Below are 26,758 nucleotides of genomic sequence, written 5' to 3'. Positions count from 1 at the left end.
ATTTTTCATTTCTCTCATTTACCTTTGACGCCCCCCCTTTTCTTCTGCAAGTGGATTCTTCTGGATCCAATCTCCAAAAATCTCCTCAGAGACATGTGTCACTTGTACTTAATGGCCTTTTTTTACTAGAAGTTTAATAAATGAAAGGCGGTTTCTGCAGAGTACTGGATATGCCACACATAAGCAGTAATTGCTAGTGTTCCAAAAGCACTTTGATTATAATAGTGTTAATTATTATAAGATGCTGAAAGAGTAAGGCTGGAGATATCTAATAACTGCTTTCTCATTCACTCTGCGATAGCGTACACTTGTCACTGAGTAAACCTCGCACTTAAGAATCGATTTACGTTTTTACTAAACCCGAGAGGTGTTGATTATGGAGCTATTCAGACAAGGAACGCGACAGTGGAGTAGTTACATTATTTACAGACACAATGGGTTCATTAGCTCGGAGCCATAATTATGTTCATCGTTCAAACCCTGCGCTTATGCAATTTATGCGGTTCCCTCTTGCATTTAATGAAACTAATGCTTCTTAAATGACAACATCAACAACATAATAAATAAATGGCACCGGATACCATAGGTGGGGAGCAAGCTGTGTTGTGTGCTTAGCATGAAATCAGACAGTAGCCTCTCTAAGTCTGCCAGGGTAATGTACTAATGTTTCCCTCAAACCAACCCAACCCCCCCTCCCCTTGTCCTGTCACTAGCACGTGCCAAGTTCTCGCAGGGATGAGTTCAGTTATGCGGAAACGAGTAGAACCTTCGTTAAAAGCGTCCTTCGTGAGCTGCCAGCTCGGAGACCTTTATGAAGTCTTCACGTCACTACCATCAGGCTGCGTCTCCGGGTGAAAAGCAGCCGGCAGGAGCAGCTAGTGCTCTGACAGCGTTTCAGGAACTTGCTGCCTTCTCAAAGCTCTGATGTGCAGTGTTTTGACAGGCAGTAAAAGGAGCTCGGGTCTAACAAAGGTTGGAGTGGAAGGTGCTGCTTTGGAACAGGCGGCTGTGTGTAAAGTTTGACCTATGGAACTGGATATTAGTGATCAGAGAGCATGAACTTTAGCCCGAAAGCTCTGAGACTTGACATTTGTGCACAGTAGATTGAGCCTGGAGGCTAAGGGCTCTTGCTGTATCCGCTATGTAACGTTAATACGTGGCGAGGAAGCTAGAATTGCTGTGCTTTTTAGCATGTTATAAGCATGGATATGCTTATACAGTATAAATGCAGGTGGAGTAATACCAGGTGCAGCCTTCAGTTTCCTCCATTCCATCAGTATAAAATATTCACACGTCTGGGGTCTTAAAGTCAAACCGTCATTAACTACCTGTAGTTCCTTGGAGTGAAAAGGGGTTAAAAATGCAGGTGCAAATGTAATGGAAATTTAAAAAGGCCACTAAAGCCCAAAAATCAATGTATTGCCTAATAGAAATCGAGCCACCGGCTTTGTGTTGGTTTAGGCCTATTTATAGCAATGGGGTTGAGGCCCTATCATTAGGAACTGGCCATCTATCAGCTAAGCAGGTGGCATGGTGATCTCTATCTGCCCTGCTGGATGGGATTCCCCTGCTGAAATAACACCCACCTGTCTCTGCTGCTCTATCTTACCCCCTGCAATACATCTCTCTCCCTGCATGCCACCGCTAGCCTGCCTTAACACGATAAGGATTAACTCGCCTGACTCTGTAACCTCCGCTCCTTCTCTCTCTATCTCACTTTTTCTCATTTTGACTCCATCCAGTTACTATCTTTTTTTTGTTTGTTTGTTTCATGTTTCTTATCTTTCCCTCACTGTCTCGCCCTCCTCCAGCGCTTCACCTCCACTGCTGAAGCGCACACTGGGATTCTGAGTCAAAGCAAACCTCTATGAATAACTATAAAAAACTGAATGCTCAGAGTACTGTTACAAAATGAATCAGTCTGGTTCTAAAATCTGACAGTCTGAGCCACGTTCAAATCTATTGCAACATGCATGCCTTTGACTGCACACAGTAACTGTATTAACGCCTGCTTTAATATGTGAAGTCATTGAAAACAGTGGATCGTTTTTGACTGTATGGCAACCATAGCCAACTGTTAACAAACTATATTACTTAGTTGAGGAATCATTTATTGTGATTATTATTGTTATTATTATTATTATTATTATTATTATTATTATAAATTATTCCCATTTAGTGAACATTGATGTTTTAGATCTTTATGATCTTTTGTCATTCCGAGCAACGTCTTAATCCAGTCACTCTGTAACACACTGCCTAGTGCCATGTTGCCCTTTTGCTTGTACTCTTTAAGCTGTTACTCTCCTTTGTAATTCAATAATAATGTTATAATATGCAATACACAATTCTCAATTTGATTTAATCTCAATTTGGGTTAATTCTCCATTCACTAGTTTTATCAGTTATGAATAAGGGCTTACTGATCCAAACTGTGGTGTGTCTAAATGTACAAACTCTAGTGATAGCATTTTGGAGTTTCCAACTTTGATGCCATAATTTAATTAAGTCTAAATCAAAATTTCATTCCATTTTTGACATAGCAAAGGAACAGTGATCCCTCAGAAATTCTCATGTGGGGTTTAAAAAATGACTGTCTGTAGCAATTGCAATAATTTTAAACAAAAGCCAACATCAGGTTGTGGACAAAGGGCTTTCAAAGTGGCTAGGTTCAGATTAGCTCAGAGCATCATTAATACATTTTCCATTCCCATGAGCTTATAGTGTGTTTATAATTACAGTCAAGAAATGAAAACGTGTGCAAGCCTCATACTTTATCATCTTAACATAGAAAAGAATACTGTAGAAACCTTCTAATAATCTGATGCATGGTACGAAAATAAATAATGTTGATATTGTGGTACATAAGTGTTGGTATTGGTTCAGATTTATTTAATAAATTATATATATTACATTCTAAAATAATTATATGAAATGTGCATAATAAATAAAATAGAATTATATTTTATTCATTTATATATTTAAATTACATAATACATTCTATAATAAATAATAATTATCACTAACAATCCAACCACATGAATCCAACAATAAAGGATGCTACTTTTGTATGATGCTAAAAAATACAATAACCGACATTTCCAGTTCAGTATGCTGACGTAGTTTACTATGGTGGACAAGCACAAGTGGTAACTGCTCTATCTGCAGGTTGTAATGAGTTAAAGACTGCATTGCCAGTGGGGCGTTAAGCTTGATGAGGTTAATGTATGATTTTACAAGAGCTACAGTAATTAGGGATCCACTTACTCAATCTTGCTTCCGTTCACTCACTCTTTCCAGTGAATAAACAATGTAAATATACATGAAGCTGTATTAAGATTAATATCATCATAATGATCTTTATTGCGCCAAATCTATCATTTTAGAGGGAATAAATAAATAAGTTTAATAAAGTAATTATTTCTAACTGTCATCCAGCTCTCGCCTTTCTCTCACTTTCCATTTTTGATGACTGTCTCTCTCCTTTTTCGTTATCCATCACTCTTCCTCTCTCTCCTTTCCTCACTTATTCTGTCTAGTTGCCTCTTCTTCTTTCCATCCCTCTCCCCCCTTTCACTCTCACTACCCACTGCCTTTGCTCATCGACAGTCTGCCATGAGTATCCTCCACACACAGCACGGTGAGGAAGGGCAGTGTGTACATGCTTTGCTGCTGAATTTTCCATTCTTTTTTATGTAGTCCACATGTAGCAAGGCCTCCATCATTGATGAGGGGGAAGAAGCCCATGCTGGCCGCTTAGAGGTTACAAATCCCTTAAGCACACTTGCTAAAGAAAGGATCATGTCCGGACGTTGACCCAATTGCTCCTCAAATATCACAGGACCCTTGCGAAATGACATTTCACTTTTGCCCAAGCATGCAGCATACTGAAAAAGAGGAGGGAGGACATAAAAGGAGCTGCTCCAGACGCCGGGTTGTAATGATGGATTGGCCGTGAGTCAATGTTTGTATACTGCATCTCTTTATCGTGTTGGAAAGCAGCCGTGTCTTCAGATCACAGTGACTAACCTCCTCTTCCCAACCCACCTGTCTGTGGCAAGACTTTGCAGCTGTGGCAGGCTTTTTTCCCAACTACTATAGCTGTGCGTTCCGCAAATCTGGGTCGTTTCTCCTTCTTTAGCTGCTTAATCTGTATATTAGGGCGTGTACAAATGTAGCTGTGTCACAATAATTTCCATTTGCATCAGTGCCGAACATATAAATGCTATTCAGTGCCTCCAATGTTTGCATGTGTTTAATTAAATAAGTTTTCCCCTCTACCAGTGAAATGTTCCATGTGCTACTGGCTGCAACACAAGCTCAAAGCACCAGTCTATCCACCCCCTTGCTTAACAGTTGGAGAGGTGTTCTTTTCATAAAATGTTGCAACTTTGTTTTGCCTTGCTCAATGTAGGCAAAAAACAACAAAACAAACAAACAAACAAAACAAACTCATCAGCCCACAGGACGTGTTCCCAAAATGCATCAGGCTTGTTCAAATGTTCCTTTGCAGGTGTCGACACACAGTAGAATTGTGCACCACCATTCCTGAGTCTGCTAAATCTTCCTGAAGGTCTTTTGGTGATTTACTTTTCTAGCAACCCAATGGGAAGTATCCTTGATCTTCAAAAGCTCAGCTTGATCTCCACCATTCCTGTTACCTGCCATTTTTAATTACATTACAAACTGAGGAAACAGCTTCCTGAAAATGCTTTGCTGTCTTCTTTTAACCTTATCCTGCCCCTAAAACTTTGGTAATCTGAGAGTTTAAATCTTTTGGGGTGCCCAAACATTTGCATGGTGATCTTTTATTCCAATCTAAAAATATACAGAACAAAAATAGTGTGCTAATCTTGCTTAAAATTGTGAAATGGTGAATGTTTTATCTTTCACGTTATGCCTTTTGTAGATCAGTTAATCACCAACATGAATTATGATCAGTTACAGTAATATTTAAACTAAATAAAGAACTAAATTCTGTTAACAAGCAAAGTTCTCTGGCTAATTTCCAACTTAAGAATCTAATGTATTGGAAATTACAGATTTTGAGATGCACTAAGAAATTAGTAAAACATTACTAGTTGGATCAACATTCAGGTTGTAAAAGGCTTCTTGTGGCACGTGCTTGTGATTTTTGCATTATGACAGATTTGTTATTTTCTGTGAGAGAATATAAATATAACCCTTGTTTTACTTTTCTCTCACTGTTTCAGCTGGATGTACTGGACAGACTGGGAGGAGGATGAGGTAAACGACAGCATAGGCAGGATAGAGAAAGCCTGGATGGACGGCTCTAACCGCAAGATATTTGTCACCTCTAACATGCTGTGGCCCAACGGATTGACTTTAGACCATGGGACCAGCACGATGTACTGGTGCGATGCTTACTACGATCACATCGAGAGAATCTACCTCAACGGCACTGGCAGGATGGTAAGGTTCCTGAGAAACCAGCGTCATGGATGTTATATTCGAACCCCTTCAGCTAACCCGGCTTTGTTCTATGAATCTTATGCTGTAAATTCACTGTAATAACTCTTATGAAGCTAATATAACTATGGATTTCAGAAATTGTAGCTTGGCCCACATACAGACCTTTGGGGTTTTGATGTTCATGATGCACCAATTGTGGTAAACAGAATTCCAGTCACTGAGTAAAAGGCAGTTGTCCTAAAAAAAAGCAAAAACAACGTGGAAAGAATAAGGAAGGGGGGAAAAGCACCATGAAGCAAAACAAATCTGTATTTTTTTTTGCTTCTTGATCCACTCCCACAGCTGTGCCCACAGCTTCTGCTAACCTCTATGCTGTTCTGTGTGACCCAGGTGGTGTACAATGGCAAGGAGCTGAATCACCCCTTTGGGATTTCACACTACCGAAATTCCATCTTCTGGACGGAGTACATGAACGCCTCCATCTTCCAGCTGGATCTGCTCTCGGGTGAGGTCACTCTACTAAGAAGTGAGAGACCTCCTCTCTTCGGGCTTCGAGTGTTCGATGCGCAGAGTCAACAAGGTAAGTGCTTCCTGTGTTCTGTCTTCTGAATTATTCTTCTATAAAGATGTCGAGCATGCGATACTACAGAGATCCCCAATAAACAGAACTGCTTTATTGCATAACAGTAAGTGAGATTTCACCGATATTCTGCAGGGGATGTCTCACTAAACAGTGTTGCTGCAGCTGTGTGGTGATTAGCATAGCTGCAGGTAAAGGCCTGGAGGTGCGCAGTGGGGAGGGTGGCAGCAATCCTGGAAGGTGTGGTCTACAGCTCTGTTTAGACTGTTCCACACTGCAGGATGATTACTGTCATCTGCTCTCGTAAGCACCAGCCCCAGCACACAGAAGGAGGGACTGGGCTCAGCAGGGTGCTCACACACTCGCGCAGCAAGCTTCCGAGAGCACCGCCATGTTTTGGCCTCCTCAACATTTCATCTCTTTACCTGCAGGAGATGTCTTTGAACCGAGCGGGCGATCCACGCTTGTCACAAAGACTCAGTTTCTCTTTGGAAAAAAGGGCCACATTAGATGGCGCCCGCCATCTGGAGCGCAGGTTCTGTTCCCAGTGTGGTTCAGATGTGGTAATCCTAAGGCTGAACTAGTTCAGATGTGTACTGGGAGAGAGTCTTATGATGTACTTACCACCACATGGAGCGTTTGCCTCCAGGGGAGGACTCCAGTTATGTCATATTATTTCAGACACAGATCCTCCAAAATAAGCATTGCACAAGAAAATTGTGCTCCTCTTGCCAGTCGGCACTATCAGTGGGGTGGGGATTTCAACCGTTCCCTTTCCCTCCGAAGCTCTTGTCACCGGAGAGATTAATTGTGTCTCTTTTCTTTGGACCGGCGTGGATTGGCTCTTGCAAAAAAAAAAAGTAAAAAAAAAAAGACACTTTATCTCATTGGTCCAGGCACTGCCTTTGAACTTCCCCAAAAACAGAACCTTACAATAGTCCTCATGCTTCAACTTAATAAGTGACATTTTTTTTCTTCTCAAAACTGCTCAGTTTTTCCTGCTCCCCGTCCTGATTGTGTGCGCCATTGTCCACAAGACAAATTATTCCTCTCAAAGCCATAGAAGTGTCAGTTGGCTTTCTACAGTGATGTTCTGTTCCTCATAATTCACTTGACATGTGATTGTAAAGGATGTGACATGTATCTCCAACATCCCTCGAGAGCAGGAAATTGCTGGTAGAGGGAGAAGGAGAGAAAGAGATAGAGAGAGAGAGAGAGAGAGAGAGAGAGAGAGAGAGAGAGAACTTTATGTTCTCTGCAGGAACTCGGAAGCCTCAAGGAGAAACATCGCTAGAAGCCAAATAGCAATAAATACACAAACAAGCACACGGATCATGGAAAGAGAGATTTGTGGAGATCAGTTGTTTGGCCCTATATTTGTTCTTTAGGTGACAATGCCTGCAGGGTGAATTATGGAGGCTGTGGTACTCTCTGCTTGGCCGTCCCAGGGGGCCGAGTGTGCGCTTGTGCTGACAACCAGCACCTGGACAGAAACAATGTCACCTGCTCAGGTAGGCCATTTACTTTACTCTTGCTGTTAAAAAAATGTATTAGAATGGACTCATTCTTTGCATTCTCCTTTTTTTTCCTTGAAGTCAGGTTATAGTTATGATCACCTGTGCGAATACAGTTATTTAGTTCTGGGCTGGTTTGGTGTTCCTTTGTACATATTTACATTTGCATTAAGCAGTCAGCACTCCTGAAGTCCAAATGTGTTCCAGTGCTACATCATGCTGTTTTTATGGCAATTCTAGAAATTAGGCTGAGAATAGGCGACCATTCCATATATGCAAAATCCATATATGCATTATTTTTTTCTTTCAGTTGCAATAAAGAATAATCTTTGTTTACCTGCTTAATTTAACATATTGCAGAATATATATATATATATATATATATATATATATATATATATATATATATATAGCTCAGAAATCATGTGGTTTTAATTAAAAATTTATAAACTTGGTATTACATATCATTTTGATAATAGATGGTTGGACATTGCTAAGTGAATGATCAGATATTTATCATTAGTGTATTATTAGTATTAGTTATTATTTTCCTTCTATTTTCACTTACTGTCAAGCTAAATAGCTCCACAGATCATTGTCTCTTTTGCACAGTGAACTGTACATATAATAAATAAGTAAGGAATGAATTAGAGCATTTAAGTAAAATGGCTGTTTGGGAAATCCATCAATGGAGAGGTAACCTGAGGAACAGAATACAGATTGAGACTAGCACCGATCTCTTTGTGTGAGAAAATGATAAGATCCTGCTCCTCCTTCAGAGATAATATGGGAGTATTTGTGGAGGAGTAGTGTATCTTTTCTTCCTCAATAACATGCTTTTGTTCTGTACCTTTTGTTTTCGCGTGTAGCCTCGGCAGGTGAGGAGGAGCCGCTGCACTGCGGGAGTGAGGAGTTTCAGTGCAGGAACCAGAGATGTGTGCGAGCAGCCTGGATATGCGACGGAGACGACGACTGCTTAGACGGCAGCGATGAGGAGCACCTCGTCTGTGGTGTGTAACTGCTGTAGCATCTGATCGCCTGCTGAGCGTGTTCCACTGAGCCAGTCAGCCTCCCTGCACATCTGACATTTATCCACTGCTTTTGGCATCAACTCGATTTAATGAATATGCTGAAACTGAACATGTTACAAGTTCAAAACACTACAAAACTTTCCCTGCACATTTGGGAAAAGTAGATACTTTAGTAACAGCATTTAATTAGGAAGTGAAAAAGGAAAACAAGCAGAAAAACAGATGCTTTCAGACAAAAGTTCAACATTCACATATTGTTAAGATAAAGCTACACTTTTTGCTATCAGCAGCCAGAGCCAGAGAGAGCACAATTGTCCATGTTCTCTCTGGGTGCGTAGATGGTGCTTTCTTCCTTTATCACTCCTATTGGGATGCTGGCAGACACAGTCATCTGTTGGCCGATGTATCCGAGCTGGGATCTGGCGCTTTCCTTCAAGCGTGTTGGCTGCCAACCGATGCTACATTGTCTGCAGTTGGAAAAAAAGGCGGTGGCTGACTTCACATGTATCGCAGGAGGCATGTGCTTGTTTTTACCCTCACCTATCAGAAGCATTGCAAGTGGGTTGGGTGGGTGGGTTAATTGGCTCAGATAAATTGGGGAGAAATTGGGTAAAAAGATAAGGATAATATGTCATTGGATATGCAATTATAACATGCTGTATTATACATCTTTCTATCATGTTATATCCATTGGTCCAACAGAACCTTAAAAGATCCTAAAAGCCATGATAAGAAGAATTGCGTATGTTACTCAAAAAATAGCCCACCAGTCAATATGATCCAGCGGACAGTGGTCCTGAGCTCATAAACTGACCACTGTTGAAGGTCTAGAGAAATGAGAAAGGAATTAGTATTGTGACGCACCTTGCGCTGGGGGTAAGATGGAGCCCCAAATATTTCAACAGTTTTAGCATGGCAAATGGGAGAGCAGTATATATGTCTGGTAGTTTCCCTCCAGCATGGAGAAAAGGCTAACCTTATCTGTTAAGGAAAATATTTGTTAATATAATGTCATATAATATAATATAATAACATATAATACTGCATATGGTGTTGACAGCAGCTTGCACGAATATGAGCAGAAAGCGCAGCCCATAGCACGTTCAGTGTGAAAGCAGTTTTGTTTTCAATACTTGTAATTCTCTTTGAGTATAGCTTTTTATTACAGCCCTGCTAATTTTGTTAGCCTGGTAATGGGGATATGCCTGTTACATTAGCATTAAGCTAATAGTGAATCGTGGACATTGACTGGTGGCTTAAGCTCTGTGCAAAGCCAAAAACACCACAGCAAACTGTTTTACAGTAGTTTGGAAAACGAATGCTAACACCAACAAGATCAGCTGAACCTAATCATGGCTATAAGCCAACCCCACCCAGCATTAATATTCCACAACAAGTAATTCCAAGATCTTTCTTTCAGCTGTTGGCATTGTCCAAAAAACACAGCTGGAATTGTTATTTTGTTAAATACTCGCATTTCGCCAGTCTGCAGTTTTGACATGGACAGTCAATTGATTCTTTTTTTTAGTTAAGGTTTCGCTGCCAGTCCTGCGTTGTACTGTCCCAGGTTCAAAAAGCAGACACACATAGCCTACAGGTTTTTGCAGACTGTTGCTGGATGTTGCCATCAAAAATAAACTTTATCCACTCAGCTCTGGCTGGGGGGCAATGTAGTGATTTGTGCTGGTACTGTACAGCACACAAACAGAGCTTAGCTCTTAGATTCAACATAATGCTAGTGGGTCCAGTGCTTGTGAGAAAAAAAAGGTGCAAGTACTGTATATATACAAGAACTGAAAATAGTTTTATTATATAATATGCAATATATATATATATATATATATATATATATATATATAGCCTTGGTTGGTTGGTATCCACTACCCAGCATGCAAGAGATCAATGTTCAATACCCCTTTCAGGCAAGAACCTCCCTGTATCAATAATAGTCCCTTTGCAATGCTGCTAACGCTATTGCTCATGTAACTTTGTAGCTACCTCTGCTACGTCAATTTATCAGAACCAATTTAATTGCTTCCTCCAAAACTTTAAGATGTAAAAACACAGGCACATCCAAAAGCAGACAGACACACAGACCCTCGCAGACACACACAGACCAATGCTCGAAGAAGCCAAAAGAAAAATGCTCCTTCCCCCACACAGCAGCCCTGTGCACAATCAGCTCATGAGTTAATCGATAAGACGAGCCCCGTGTTAAACTGTTGGGGGCTGACTCATTTTTTCATCATGAGAAATGCTATAATGTGATCTTCTGTCAGAATTATTAGAATTGCAAAATCAATTTTCTGCTCTGCTGGGATGTCCCATAATCCGCCTGAAACTTTGCTGTTTGATCCAGCTTCCAGTCTTCCATTTCATGTATTATTACTCGTTGTCTACTGGGGATGTGTTTAGCATCCTGAGGTGCAGGAAGAGAGTGATTTTCACTATTTAAGTAGAGCAAACAGTTGTGGGATAGAGGGGGCCACCTCAAGAAAAACTTTCAAATCTCAGCCCAGCGTGAACAGCACATGTGATTGAATATTTGGTTTGTGTTACTATCTGCAGCTAACCACAGCTGCCCCACGGACCAGTTTAAGTGTCTGAATAATCGCTGCATTCCCAAGCGGTGGCTTTGTGATGGGACCAACGACTGTGGTGACAATGAAGATGAGTCCAACAAAACTTGCTCAGGTAGGTGTCCAGTCCTTTTTTCAATGTCTGCATGCCCAGAATTTGAAACAAGCGGACTTGAACTTTGAACAGTAACATCCTGAGCAGCATGTATTGTAAATCCGTGTAGATTTGACATAGAAATAAATATGTTAAAATCAGCAAATAAATAGAAATTCTCTCTAAAAATAAAAACATGTTTAATGAAACTGTATGACCAGTGATTCTAAGAAACAACATATATACTAAAAAAATTGATGGGTGGCTGGATATGTATATATGAGGTCTAAAATCCAAGAGCTGACAATGGTAACAAAAAACATTAATAATATTATTTTTTAAATCCCATTATTAAGATATTAACACTTTACTTGAATGGTCCATTGTAGATGCTCACCTGACATTTTACTAACAGACAACTGAATGCCTCTTAAATACAGCTTACTTTGATTGTCTACTACATGTAGCCTTAACCCTAACCTTAACCATACCCTTTTAGGGTTATGTTTAGGGTTAGATTTAAGGTTAGGGTTAGCAATTATGGTTGATTCAAGGGTACAGTTAAGGTTAGGGTTAGGATTTAGGGTTTATTCAAGGGTAAGGTTAAGGTTAGGGTTAGGGTTAGGAGTAGTGTTACATTCAGTGGACAGTCATTTACATTTAACTTGAAGTTCATTTGCATTTAATAGATTTTGCTGAATGTCAGGTGAGCATCTTGGAGGCATCTACAATGGACCATCCACATAAAGTGAACCTATTTTTAATAATTGCTATGAATAATATTGTTTGCATAATTTAAAACATTTACACAAACTATGCCTATTATGCTATACTTGCTCTGTCATGCTAATAGAAAATAATATCTTGTACTTGGGCCACACCAGGGCTGATTTGCCTTGGCCTGACAATTCCAAACTGTGTCCCGATTTCGGGCTGGGCTTAAACAGCTATCTTCTCCTATTGTAATGCAGTTTGGGGTGTAAATAATCCAATCTGCACCACTCTGTCATATGAAATACATTGCTGATATCTGTTACCCAATAAGAAACAGAAAGCTAAACAGAGAACTGAGCTGAACTGTAGAGAAGGATAGGATTGCTTTTATCATAATTACTGTTGTAAATATATTTACATTTACATTTAAGGCATTTAGCAGACGCTCTTATCCAGAGCGACTTACAAAAGTGCTTTGCTATTTACCCATTACCTATTTTATTACCAATAAAATCTAGCTATTATTTTCATGCTGCTAAATACACACATAACTAGCTCAGTGCCTTGATGTGATCTGTCATGTTTTTCTTCTGGTGAAATCGGTCTTGATATATGTGATCTGGCACATTTTCAAGGTCAGTTAAGATTTTAAAAATCCTGCAGTGTGGACCAGGCAGTATATGACCGTCAGCTTATTAGTCTTTACTTGTATGTATTTTTTTAATTCACAGTCTGTATGTTTTTACCTAAAATAATAACTGCATGTCTGTGATGGACAGCTGGCTCAAACTACACTATATGTTCCAATGTTTGTGGACACCCTTTCTAATAAATGCATTCAGCTGCTTTAAGTAGCACCTATTGCTGACTCCCAGCTGTACAAACTCCCAGACATGGCTTGTCTAGCCCTTGTGGAGAAGTACTGCCAATAGAATAGGACTCTGGAACAGATAAACATGAAACTGTTGGCACTATGCTTAATGCTAGGCTTGGACTAGAGAGCTATATAGCCTTTGGAAATGCTGTGGAATGCTGTGGAACTGTGTTCTATGGAATGATGGTGCCCCATCCAGTACCTTTAGATTGAGTTGAGGATGAGGTGAGATGGAGATCATCCAATGTCCTGGCTTCAACAGCCGTTTTGCTGAAAGCAATCAAATTTCCACAGCAGTGCTCCCAAATTTAAAAGAACAAGTTACTCCAACAAGAGCAAGATAAAGTCTTTTTTTAATACTCTTGATTTAGTAGAAACAATGAATGAGCAGGTCCCAGTACAGTTGTCCATATCATGTCAAAAATATGTAAGTTGGTATACACATGAACTCAGACGCGAGGCAGACTATCGAAAGATCAGAACTTTGTAGCAAGCTGTACTTTTGACTACAGAGAGACCCGTGATTTTAGCCTTTCCTCCGTTTTTATTTTATTTTTTTAACCACCTTATGGATGTCAGCTTGGCTTACTGCTGACCTCCTTTTTACATACTTGAGTAACACCTGGCGCGTTGCCAGCTGTAACACTCTGGAGCAATGTAAGGGCTGTAAGATCAATGGAAGGCTGGGACAGATGTGATAAATGCTCTCTTGTCAACACTCTGACATGCCTCCAATGGAGCTTAGGTTCTTAGTGTCAAAACAGCAGGCCAGTCCATGGAGGCCATTCCTGTCAGCCCATCACTTCACAAATGCTTTTGCTAATTGACTGCTAATGGAAATTTAATCCATTCCCAGACTACAGCTTCTCACAGCGAGGTGTAAAAATGCTCACTTCCAGCGTACTGGCAGATGTGAGCGTGCCTAAGTTAACCCTTTACACATCATTATAGTTGTTTTTTTTTCATGATACAAGAATTGAGAGACTTTTTAAGTTTTTTCAAGCTTTGATGGTTTAAAAGGAGGTGTTTCTTAGTACCAACCATGCAGAGTGCCCAAACCTTTGCTTTGGGTCCTTTTTTCTTCTTTTTTTTTATTTTGAAACTATTAGAAAGAAAATAAAATTATTATAAAATGTATATTTCGTAATAGGCAAAATGCAGACTACTATTAAAAAAAAAGTTTAATAAGGTTTATTCAAAATTGCACTCCATCCAAATAGTACAGGGCTAATTTGTAATGAAATTTGTAATGTGCTTTATGTACGATATGCTTCAGAAAAAAATTACTAAATGTATAAATATTGTCATGTTGCCCACCTTTAAATGGAGACTGTCTGGTGGCTTGGGGTCCTATGTGATTGCCTAAATTGATCATAGCAATAAATGACTCTTAAAGTGAACATTACAAATTACAAGAGTTGCTTCTTGGTTTATGTATTAGTGTCTTACGATTAGTCATCCCGTCTACATTTGGTCAAACCCACAGATGATTCTGGGCCAAATGCAGCCCAGTGTGTGGGTGGATGAAAGTGTGGGCCAGAACTGGGTCATGACTTGTTTGCTATCTGGGTACTGACTGTGGATTAATTCAAAGTAGTTACTGTATAATATTTGTTAGGAGCCAATGTAATCAGTAAGAAATGTCAATTGACTGCTGCAAGCAAGGCCCCATTCATGCACTATTTCTTTCTCAGCTCAACAGTGCCAGCCTGGCCAGTTCTCTTGTGCAAATGGCCGCTGTATACCAGAAGCCTGGCGCTGTGACCGCGACAATGACTGTGGTGACATGTCGGAGGAGTCTGCTTCCTGTGGTAGGTCACTGCTTTGCTGTTTAGTGTTAGAGGAAGGTGGCTGTTGCAGGAGCACGCCTCACTGGTGCATCGTTGCTGTTACATCAGACCTGTTATATCAAACCTGGCTGATTTAGCCTCAGGGGTTTGCTCAGACTCCATAGCTGCAGCCGTCTCCTGGATTATCCTGCCAGCGAAGAGCCTCATATCAGTATTCAGAACATGCTAACCAAGCACATTCCCCCGGCCCCCGAGTCTGTGCTTGTAGAAGCAGAAAGGAAATGGGGAGTAAATTCAGATGCAGGGGTTTTTAAGAGTGCGCTGGTAATACAATTCTGCCGCTGATTCTGTGATCCGAAGCTGCCACAACCACATCTCTGACCTCAAGAGCGGACAAGAGGAAATAGCATTGGCCGTCCAGAGGAAACCATGTAGAAATGCTCCCTTACTGAACTCCCAGAGTGAGCTATTTTTTTTTATCCAGACATTATGAATCAAATGAATAATGAAGAAGTGTTTCCTCGGTTGGGGCCTCTTTAAAAAAAAAAAAAAAAAGCCAAAAAGTTCAAAGCTTTAGCCAAAAATATGAAGTATGTATTTTCATGTTTTCTCTAGGGCTGTCAAAATAAAACGTAAATGATATACAGTATATATTCAAAAATTGAATGTAGAAAAGTAAAGCTTAAATGATTAAACTCAGTTACTTGCACAAATTGGCTACCGAGCACAGGGACGAGCACAGCAGGGCTGACCATAAACGAAAGAAAACAACCCACTTTTGCTTCAGTTAAGTATTTAAAAGTGTCAGAATGATTTAAAAGATCCATCAACTTTCTGAACAACATTCTAAATAATTTGCTATGTAGCTTTTATCGCTAACAGACAGAAATCTGTTCTCTGTTTCTCTCCACTGTCACTGTCTTAAAAATAGCAGCTTTTTCTCACAAGACAGCTCTGCAGATCTGCGTGCTCTCTAACGTAGTTAGCCACACAACGTTTATTAGTAGTGGATGACATGGGCAAAATGTTTCATTAAAATTTGTGACAGTTTCGGTGTACATCACGGGATATACAATTGCCTTTTTTCCCCCAAATAGAAACCCATTAGAAAACAGTAAGCCTATCTTTGTAGGTCAACAGTGTCTTATTTCACTTCAAATTAGCATATTAAACAACTGAAGTAGATGGTTCATTCTAAAATTGGGGTTACATTTCCCATCTCCCAGATAAACCATTTGTCTTTTTTTCCCAAAAGACCATTTTTATTGAATCAGATAAAAAAAAACTTTATACTAATTATATTAAACTTTCACTATTAATAATGCTTGGTGTCTTTTTTTTTGTCAGTTTGTACACAAAACCCCCACCCCACACATTTACTGGCTGTCATAACCTCTTATTTTATACACTCATATTAACATGAAATAAGTCAGTGTAAGTTTAAGTTACAGCTGTTTGTGTTGATTCTAGTAACTGTCATAAAATCAAGTGCATAGAAATGTCCATATATGTAATTCTAATCATTAAAGAAATGTACATTTTGAGTCTGTCCCAATGTTCCTTAAAACTGAGTAAACTCCTGAAAATTGAAAATCCATGAGTTTTTAGGCATGTCACATGGCATCTAGATTGAAGTTAGCACATGAGGTCAGGGCTCACACTGATGGAAAATGTCAACTCTGTTACTGTCAACTTTGTTAATGGATTAAATAGTTTAATGCTAACAGAGTTGAAAGTTTACTTACACTGAACATTAAATGGAAAAAAGGATAAAAATTATCTTATACTGTTTATACATCAGTAATAAAATGTCATACTGATGCTAGGTGAGGAGATTTCCATGCTGTGTCTGTAAATAATAAGGGAATGAGATCATAAAAGTGAATTTTAAGCAGTATTTAGGCAGCGATTTTGTAACACACACTGTTTACTGGGAGAAGCAGATATATTAGATGAGCATCCAGTGCTGATCGTTCCAATCCCACAGGCGGGACAGTACTAATCAGGAGCCAGCCACAGCAAATCCCACTGGAGGGACTGTACTTGCACAAGGGATAAACGATATACCGAACGAAGCAGGAATACCAACCAATCTTGCTAATCTTTCTACACATACAAGGTAGTGCAGTAAGCTGCTAGTTTAGCGTTTGGCTAAAAAGTGAAAAGTGAAAGGTGAAAAGCGTCTTTTCAGGATGTTAAAAATACATCAAGAAAAAGACGTCCTTCTAGGTCTAAATTAAACATGCGGCATTGAGCGGCAGTCCTCCACTGCTGTAAGAGCAGTTGTTTCTCTTGGCTTTTTTTTTTTACACCACATCACATTTTTTATTCCCACATAGAGACAAATAGAAATCTGAAATTTTTCAGTTTTTAGACTGCTACTGTCAACTCTGTTAATGGATTAGACAGTTTAATGCTAACAGATTTAATGAGGAGTCCAAAGGGTGAACGTTTACTAACACTAATACAAATAGAATTATTAGAAATAAATAAATAAATATATATAAGTCTTTAAATTTGGACCCAACAAAACTTTTTAACTTTTTTAAACGTTTTTAACAATATCTTTAAAATCCAAACTGAACCAGAATGCAGAGACAGAAGTATTATTTAAAGACAAACCAAAGTATACTAAACCAGTCCTACACAGAGAAGAAGCTGCCTCATCATTAGAGGATAGGTCCTCCCTTAAATGAAATATTTCATTTGTTACTTGCATCCAGCTTTTGTTTTTTCCGGTCATATACTCACACACAGCCTTGTGAAAATGCTAATTCCAGCGCGTGTCTGACCCCGTTGTGTTTCACAGACCTCGCTGGGTGACGACCTTGCCTTTAATGACCATAATCTCAGACTGTTCTGCTAGCATGTGTTTTGTTTAGAGGTGATGAAACACATTGCTAATGCCTCCACCGCTGGCCAGAGCAGTGCACCAACAGACGAATCACCTCTCTTAGGCACACATTTTTCTTCATGATCTCATTTCTCTCTCTTTCTCTTTACCCTGCGTGTCTGTTTGCCTGTAGTTCTCCGTGCAGCGTAACTCTCACTAGTAGCGCACTGTTTGCATGTGGGTGCATGTGTTCTAGCCTGCTGTCGCTAGCAACACATTAGTGCTAAGTGTTCAGGCTGTTTATGAAGCGTGTACATTGATGTGATTCTAAAATTAGTTCTGCGCTTATTTGCTGCATACTGGGATTTACCGGGATGAAAGTAATGACAAAACTCATACCTTTGGATAGAAATTTGAGCCCTTTCACAAGTACATCATCTACAGAAGGGTGTGAGGAATCAGCAGGTTACACAGTAAAAACAGTATGTAAACAGTATAGAATTGGGAATCTGTAATGATGGTCATTTTTATTGCTTTACTGTTTTTGCATGTTTAATTAATGGTCATACTTTCTAACATGTATACCCTGAAACCAACTGAAGTGCTTTAAATATTATATATAGATATAATATGCTGTGTACATTTCTCATAGTATGATGCTGAAGTTCCACCTTGAAATAGTGCCATAGTTGTGTTCTGGCGAGTGTAGCTATTGCATCATTGAGCCCCTAACGCAGCAAGGCTTATTACACACTAAGGCGTATTGTTCAGGGATAGGTAATAGAAGTTTGTAATAACACTTTCGACCTACCGCTGGGCCATAGACGTTTTGAGGGGTTAAGGTGGAATGGAAATGTCCAGTGAGAGGCTGGAGAATGACTTCAGCCTTGTGGTGGCAGACAGGTTTGTTTACAGTATTCTAATGTTCTACAGTTCTAATCTGATGGCAGACATGTTATACTGATGAAATGTGAGGAGATTTCCATGCTGTGTCTGTGCATAATGAGAGAAAGACATCATAGAAGTGTAAATTAAGCCCCTCTAGGTCTAAATTAAACATGCTGCATTGAATGGGCTTCTTTACTGCTGCAAGAGCAGTCATCAAAAGTGATCGTTCCGCCCGGCCCTTTTTTTTCCCTAAGATGTCAATATATGAAGTTGAACAGCAGTGATTATGTTTAGAAAGACTAGTTTGGGTTTGTACACAATGTTTTCAACTAGTTATGTTAATGGATATATGTGGACTGAAAAAAACTGACACAGCCCAAGTTTCAATGTCTGTTTATCGGCTAAATGAAGTCCATGACAAGTCCAAAAACACGTCCAAATGTGCAAATAACTTCTGCTGGGTGGGTGGGTATACGGGTGGTTTTGCTTCTGCTCAGTTTGTGCTCTTTTTTCACTTAGCCACTCATAGTTCGACTGGCCTCTGGAGTTTTATATAAGCATTATTCTCCAAACTTATATACCTTTTTTCAGACAACCATCTCGCGCCTCCAGGCTGAGACCAACAGGTTTGTGCTTTTGGGGATGCTTGATATATAAGAAGACTTTAGACTGTCTTAGCAAAATGCTATTTACTGCTGTTGTCTTCTTCATGAAAAACAACTCATTTAAAAAGCAAATATATTTGAATAGTTGACAAACAAACAAGGGGGAAAATTAGAATTTCGTTCCTGAGCCAGGTTGACAGCTCTGGTGTCCACATCACTGGTCTGCTTTTATCTTAGAATGAAATGTTACCGGGAGAAGGCTGCATTATTTCTCCGCCGTTTGTTTTAAATTACAATTCTAACTCGATGCTAACTCTACACTATGTGGTATGAATAATCCGGCCTCTTATTTCCTGGTTATCATGCACAAAGTGAGCGTTGTTACCTTGGGACCGGAGAGGGAATGGAAGTTGGTGCAGAGTTATTAGGATCAGGACACACTTCATGGATCTCTTTAGTCCCGTCGGTATTATGGGTGTTTTTCTCAATCACCTTCTTAGAAGTCTGTTCAGCACAATGCTTCAATGTCAGGCCGTATACATAAAGACCTTGAATTCATTTTATCTCTCTGTGTGAATAATTTGCTTCGTTAGAGGGGGAAAAGACTATATTTATTGGCCAGTGTCCTTCTGTGATGGGTTCGTCTGCTAAATGACTCATGAGGTATTCAAATGCAGGCTTATGAAACATCAGCATTAAAAGCCAAGCACCTATCTGCTGTCCTCTCTGAGTGAAGAAAAGCATGCTGTAATGTTCAAAAGAACACACGCCTTGGCACTCCGTGCCACTAGCCATGGAAACAGGATTATGTGTTTAAGGTTCCAAAGTATTTTAGCCTCAGACGTGCCTCAGTGTTTCAATTCTAAATGTCAGTATACCAGGTTAGCCCTAACAAAACATAGCACTGGAGAGAGATAGGGGCAAGAATTAGTGAAAATTAGAGTAGTCGGAATGTGTGCATGTCCACATTCAGCATAGACCTTGTTTACATTTGGTCACTTCTTATGTTGAGTATCAGGATTATATTTGGATAAGGCCAAGACACATAAAAGGGCAAGTGTGAACCCACCCAAGACTCATTTGAACCAGATACACTGTTATAGTTATACAACATGTTATAGTTATGCATTTAAAGACTAAAACACCCTCCCAGTACAACCGAAACACCAGTAATAATTGCTGCACAATGAGCAAATTTGCATATTTTGTCCACACAGAGATCGGATTTCAGACTAACCAGAGACACATTTGACTACCAAGTGTAAATGCATGTGGCTAAAATCATATCAGGGTACGATACAGATACTAGCCACATGACATTACACCAGGTGTAAACGGGGTCATAGTAAAATGTAGCAGCATGTGTAACTGGAGCTTTCTGTGTGCTACCATGTTATTTTTTATCAGTGTTTAATAGAAGCACAATGCTGCCTTTAATATTGGATGCGCTGCAACAGTTTCTAAGGAACACACACACACACACACATGCATTCAGAATGGAATGCAGCTCACTAAGGACTTATTGCTGATTTGTTTAACCAGAATAACAAGAAAAGGCAACTGGAGTGTGAAATGTATTAATATGAATGTATTTTCTTGCTCAGACTGGTTTATGAATCTGTGAATTCTTGGCTTTGTTAGATCATGTTATTTACAAAATAAACACAGCAGCAGCACTTCAGACATCACATTGTTGGAGGAGAAGAGTGAAACAAAAGGTAGAAATAGCACAAAAATAAAAAGGAACATGAGAAGTAGTGTGGTGATGAGCTGTGGTAATATAATTAACAGATCTTTTTCTATAAGTTAAAGATATAGATATTTTAAATGGAAACACACACACAGAGCTCCGCTGGTGACATGATGACATCCCACATAAATAAAATTGCAAAATAGAATAAAGTTGTGGCGGTGCGGTGTGAAAATTAGATAATTAAGTCGTGGTTACAACGCACTTATCTCATTCCCATGCCTTACTAAATTGTGGCCACAGCTTAATATGATGTGGGAACACAATAATTAAGTTGTGGCCACAGTTTAAGATGATGTAGTTGAGCTCTGGTCTTGCTAAGTCTTGGGCACTAAGTCATGGGCAACTTAATTATCTTGTTCCCACACCTTACTAAGTCATGGCAATGACTTAGAATCTCGTTCCCATTTTATTTTATTTTTTTTTCCCACTCAAATATTTTTTATTGGATTTAATTATTATTTCAGTGGTTGCAGGATAATCCAGAACCCAAACTCCAGTTTCACACTGTGTTTTAAAGCACTATATAAAAGGGCATGATGCTGCCCTTATTTGCATGTTCTCTGTAATAGGAATCCCAGGGAGCACACACACACACACACATTCACAATGCAATGCCGCTTGCTAAGGACTTATTTTTGATTTGTTGATTTAAAGTGTTAAGTACACTATATGTCCAAATGTTTGTGGACATCCCTAATAAATCCATTCAGCTACTTTAAGCTCACCCATTGCTGAGACGAATGTCCAAATGCACACTCACAGATTGTCTAGTCCCTTTAGGGAAGTACTAACAATAGAATAGGACTCTGCTTCAGATCAACAAAGAACATTTTGGCAAAGAACATGCCTAATGCCAGCCGTGAGCTTGCTGTCCCCCCAACATTGAGCTGTGGAGCAGTGGGACGGTGTTCTCTGGAATAATCTTGCTTCATTATATACTTTTGGGATGAGTTGTGGATGGGGTGGGATGTGATCATTCTACATCCTGACTACACTAATGCTCTTGTTTGCAATGAAATCCTCTCAACAATCCTCCAAAATGTAGTAGAAAACCTTCCCTGGACAGTAGAGACAGTTACTCCAACAAAAGCAGGATCAAATCTTTTTTTAATGTTCTTGATTTCATTAGAAACAATGAATAAGTAGGTGTCCCAATACTTTTGCCCATATGGTATATAATACTATTTATGTATTTAAATAATTGCTCAAAATAGTCGATGAATTCGTGGCTTTGTTGGTCTCTACGTGTCAAAAAAACTGTAAATATGTGGCACTTAAGAAACAAGTTTTTTAAAGGACAGAAATTAACACTTTATTATTTATAGATATTAAAACTCTCAAGCTATAAGCAGTATGATGATGGGCTGTAATTATTTGCTGTTGTAATATACAGAAAAAATCCTATTGAATGTCAGTGTTTTAAATAGTTTAAAAAGTTTTGTTTATATTCATATTGGTGAGGTTTCTTTTTAATGTTTTTGCTTGGTTGGTTCTTTAGGCTAGTTTTAATACTTCTAATACTATGATGCACTATATAAAAATGCACAAAGCTGCCTTTGTTGGTGTATGCACTGTAATAGTTCCTGAGGGAAGGCACACACATTCTAAAGGAAATGCCACTCCCCCGCACTTATTATCGATTTGTTTAATCTGACAAGAAAGGTTACATTTTATAATACTTGACTTTGTTAGATCAGGGTCTTTTTGTGACAAATAAATATAACAGCACTTTAGACATTGTTAAATGGGCTGTATTTATTTATTGTTGCAATTGGCAGATTTCTAAAGACTATTTCTGTTGAATGTGTTTTACTCATTTTCATGTTGATGAAGTTTTCTTTGTTTGTTTATTTTTCATCAAAAATGTATTTTATTGGATATCGGCTACTGCTTTGGATGTGAAACTGAAATGTCAGCAACCCATTGATTTTTTTTAGCAGTCATAGATAAAACCCAGAACTCAAGAAACAGAGAAATCCATTCTGCTAAATTTTAAAAGACTTTTTCCTCCCTCCTCTGCCGATTCACTCTGAGGTAAACATGTTGCTTTCTAAGGTTCCCTTACCAAATGGTGCAAATTGCTCCAAGTGCAATTGTCTCCGTTACCTCTGCTGCGTCTTAAGCTGCCTCAGTACACTCCCACACAAACAGACCCTGTGTAAGCAGTAATTAGAGTGCACGCTTGGCTTCACTTAATCATAATCAAGCTGGGCTGAAAGAAGCATATTCTGGGGCATATTGTAGGCAGAGCGTTCTCGTGCACGGTTGGAGCTCCACTGCTTCCCCGGCAGCTCAGCTAGCGCCACTGCTGCACTGCGGCTCCAGCACCTGAAGCACGGGGAGGATTTCGGTGTGATGCTAATTCGAATGCTGTCAGAATTCTCCAGGCGTTTTTCTGTTATGCCTCTCTTTTGGGATTCAACTTTTGTGATCCTTTCATTGTATTGTCTGAGTGCTGAGATGTTTTTGCAGCATTTCAGACATTATGTTCTCTTTTGTTTCCATGATTTCTGGAAAGAAGACAAAAGCAGCGTAAAACAAACAAGCATTGTGTCCCTCACGCCCAGAGAAGATTGATCAGTTCTAATATTCTGTTTTGGAATATTTTCTGTGTATGGTGGAGTGGACTCTGCTAGACATTTTCTTTTCCACATTCCCAGTGTAAGAATAACTGCAAATGTGTTTATTTTATTTTATTTTATTTTATGCATTAAGGCTTTCAGCATGGCAGCAACTTTACTTTTCTTAGGCTTGAGCTGGGCTCATAGCAAATAATACTATTTGCCAGCAGTTTGCCTAAGATGTGTTTGTTTATTGTATATTAACTGGCACTGTCAGCTGTGGAGACACACATCAGTGATTGGATTTCTCTGTAAACAGTCTGTGCCAGCCAGAATTATTACTCCTGCAATCCCTGGTAGCTTTCCAACGTTCCTTTTTAGTGGAGCTGGACCCATCATGAGAAGTGGAACTCTAAAAAAGAAGCAATCGCCAAAATCAAGGGACTGTAAAAATCAGTTTGAGAGCCACTATTAGCTGCTGTCTCCAGCGCTAGCTTCACATTTTGACATGTGTTTTCAGAAGCACTTTCTCATTTTGAGACGTGTTGTCCAAACTGCAATCCAGACGCCTTTAGAAAATAACCCCATACTCTCCCTCCCTCTCTCTCTCTCTCTCTCTCTCTCTCTCTCTATCTATCTCTCCTTCTCCCTGTCTCGGAATTATCGACACCTCAAATGGAACTCTTCACACTCACCTGAACTCTTTACGATTCTTTTCTCGCTTGATTGTCTTGTTATTCGGCCAGACTGTAACAACGTGAGGCATAGCAATGCAGCATAAGTAATCTCCCACAGACAAGATAAAGCTCAAGGATCAGAGTCTAGTCCGAAGTTTCTCGATTACACGGTCCACACACACTGGGGAAAGTTTGGAATCTCAATTTTTGGTTTGTGGAGGATACGTGTAAAATGTTTGTCTTATGATGCTACTACTCTACATCTAAACAGTTTTAGCACCTTTATAGAAAGTGAACAATGAGAGAATTAATAATGTTTCTCTCCATAATGAACACTATGTTGGAGGTAACAAGTGGCTTTGTGATTTACTAAATAGGTCTAGTGATGCTGAGGCTCCCATAATAAAATCAGAGGGAGTCAATAAATAAAGCTCCTTTGTGCCTTTGCCTCATTGCGTAAGCATTTCTAGGAGTTTCCCTCCCAAAACACAAAATACTGAGAGAAGATTATAATAATAATAAAGCAGCTACTCAGTTTACTCAGGGTAGTAAATAATGACAATGAGCCGTTTAATGCCTGAGAGAACCTTGATGCTAATATGGCTGCTATTGTTTGTGCTTATTGAAAGTCTTTTCAAACACAATTATTTATTTTCATTTGAAATAGAAGTTGTGAATTCCTGCCATGTCACATTGCTCCAAAATTCATTAAGGAAATTAAATAAATAAATAAAATACAAGTTAAAATAAAAGTTATTTTAGTAAAACAGGCTGTTCACAAACCACATGTAGATGTGTTGTTGTTCATCCTGCAACCCACCAACTATGATGTGCAGTGTAAAATGTCCATAATTATTCAGATTCCCAATTTACCAGTTTTTCCATCAACAAACACAACAACATACTGTGATAATAGATTAAAAATGCATGGGCCTGCACTGCGCTTTATGTAGCTCTGCTCCCATGTGGAAACAAACAATATGCATTGATGAAGCTTCCTTGGGACTCGCTCGTCCTCACACCCACAGTCTGAAAACTGCTGTTTTCCTCCCTCGTCACTCATCAAAGTGTCTTAATAGAAAAAAAGTTCTGTCCAAGTAATGATTTGACAATTTTGTTTTCCAGACTGCAAAACTACATGGTGAATCTGTTCTGGCGGAACGACCCCTGCATTGCTAAGACTTTGTGCATGCAGTGACTTATCTGAGTATCGCCGCCTCTTTTGCAGTAATACTCCAAAATAACCCAGATGTACTTAGTAAAATTAAACAGGAACTTTGCAATATGGCATGATTTCTGAAGGCACTCAGGATGGAACTCAGGTTCAACTCAAACCACCAGCCGGAAAACAGAAAGTTCGTTATTTTTCCAAAGTTTTGACTTATTAGGACTTATTTTCTCAAAATAATGACTCACAATGAAATAATCACCTACTTTCTAGAAGAGTAATAACTCATTATTTTGTCCTAATAAGACACCACAATTTCACTGAGAAACAGAGAAAGCTGTTTTTTTTAACCTCCCTGGCAGAAAAATGAGCTTACAGACAGCATGGGTATTGTATTGCACTGCAAGTTGCATCTGTGTTCCTTCGTATGGAAGTTATTAGTAGATAGCCCACTAAATTGACCATCCTCAGTGTCAGTAGACTTTCAGTAATTAGTGCACTTTCTCCTTCTTCATCCACTTAATGCATTGTTATTACTCTAACTGCTAACTACAACTACAAACTTTGGTGAAGCAAAGAGCTGCCTAACACTGTGTAACCCAAGTCATATTTGTGTAAATTTTTGTAATATCAATCTACTGACTTAGCATACTGAGCTAGTTTACAGCTAACTGAAGACTCGCAAAAGGTTTTGTATTTGCTCCATTAAAGCAGCTTGATGTAGCATTTTTACTTTAAAACTGATGACCTAAAGGGTAGCGTCTCTGTTGTTACTACTCAGGGCTCTGCACACTGCTGCCTCCAGTATGTAATTCTAGTGAAGTGGGCAGGACAACTCTTGTGAGAGCTGCGTGATGCTGCATAAGTATAGGTAAAATTAGTACAAAGCTTCTTGCTTCTTTCACTTTTAGCAACTGTCTGGTATCTGTAAAAATTCCAGAAATACATGTAAGCATGATGTTCTTTAGGGGTGGCTCAAATCACAAAGTCTAGGGGGAGCCCAAGAGCAAGAAATACCAATTCTCACATAATACTGCTTTAAAGTTACGTAGTTCACTTCAGTGCAGCATTTAACATCTGGACTGGCAGTGATAGAACCACCACTCCCCCTTGTAAAAGTCAGTGGAGGTATAATTGCTTCATTTTATTGCTACCTAATACCTTTTTTTTGTGAGATTTATAGTATTTGAATTCTCCATTGTATAGATTTTTATTAAATAAAAGAACTACATGTTTGAAAGTGGTAGTGTTAGGGAGAAACGTCTGCTGAAAGCAGCAGAGTGATGGCCACTCTGGATGAAAAATCAGGCTGTTGTTTGATTAATTGTTCCTGTCACTTAATGTCAGGCAGAAAAAGTCTGATTACAGATTTCACGTGTCAACTTTATTGTAAAAAATTGTGTGATTATGCAGAAGTACACATAGCAGTGTAATTAGCATGAAGGATATTGTCAGCAACAAGCATTAGTCATAGACCATGCCACGGGATAAGTGCCAGATAATTATACTGTGTGAGCTAAGTCCGCTATCTTCTTACAGTAAGTGGTTAAGCAGTTAAAGTGAAACAAAACATGACAAAACAAGCGGTACCCAGCTAGGCCTGTTCTCTGTACATGATTTAGGAATTAATTAATTCTAAATTAATAGGGGACACAAGGTTTGGG

General features: G+C 39.2%; 1 protein-coding gene across 5 annotated transcripts in view; it reads left to right on the top strand.

Moving 5' to 3' along the window:
• Window positions 1-26,758, top strand: part of lrp1bb (low density lipoprotein receptor-related protein 1Bb) — a 374,780-nt gene that overhangs the window by 183,813 nt on the left and 164,209 nt on the right. For all 5 annotated transcript variants that reach the window (XR_011980029.1, XM_072686149.1, XM_072686147.1 and 2 more), the window contains 6 exons: window positions 5,214-5,433; window positions 5,824-6,013; window positions 7,402-7,524; window positions 8,397-8,537; window positions 11,127-11,252; window positions 14,514-14,630. Coding sequence is in view for 4 of the 5 variants with exons in the window: in XM_072686149.1 (XP_072542250.1) it covers window positions 5,214-5,433; window positions 5,824-6,013; window positions 7,402-7,524; window positions 8,397-8,537; window positions 11,127-11,252; window positions 14,514-14,630 (917 nt within the window). In the remaining variant the exon portion in view is untranslated. The remainder of the gene's footprint in view (window positions 1-5,213; window positions 5,434-5,823; window positions 6,014-7,401; window positions 7,525-8,396; window positions 8,538-11,126; window positions 11,253-14,513; window positions 14,631-26,758) is intronic.

The sequence above is a fragment of the Salminus brasiliensis genome, chromosome 8, assembly GCF_030463535.1.
Source record: "Salminus brasiliensis chromosome 8, fSalBra1.hap2, whole genome shotgun sequence".
NCBI lineage: Eukaryota > Metazoa > Chordata > Actinopteri > Characiformes > Bryconidae > Salminus > Salminus brasiliensis.
The sequence above is the reverse complement of the archived record's forward strand: the minus strand, read 5'-3'. Positions and strand labels throughout refer to the sequence as shown.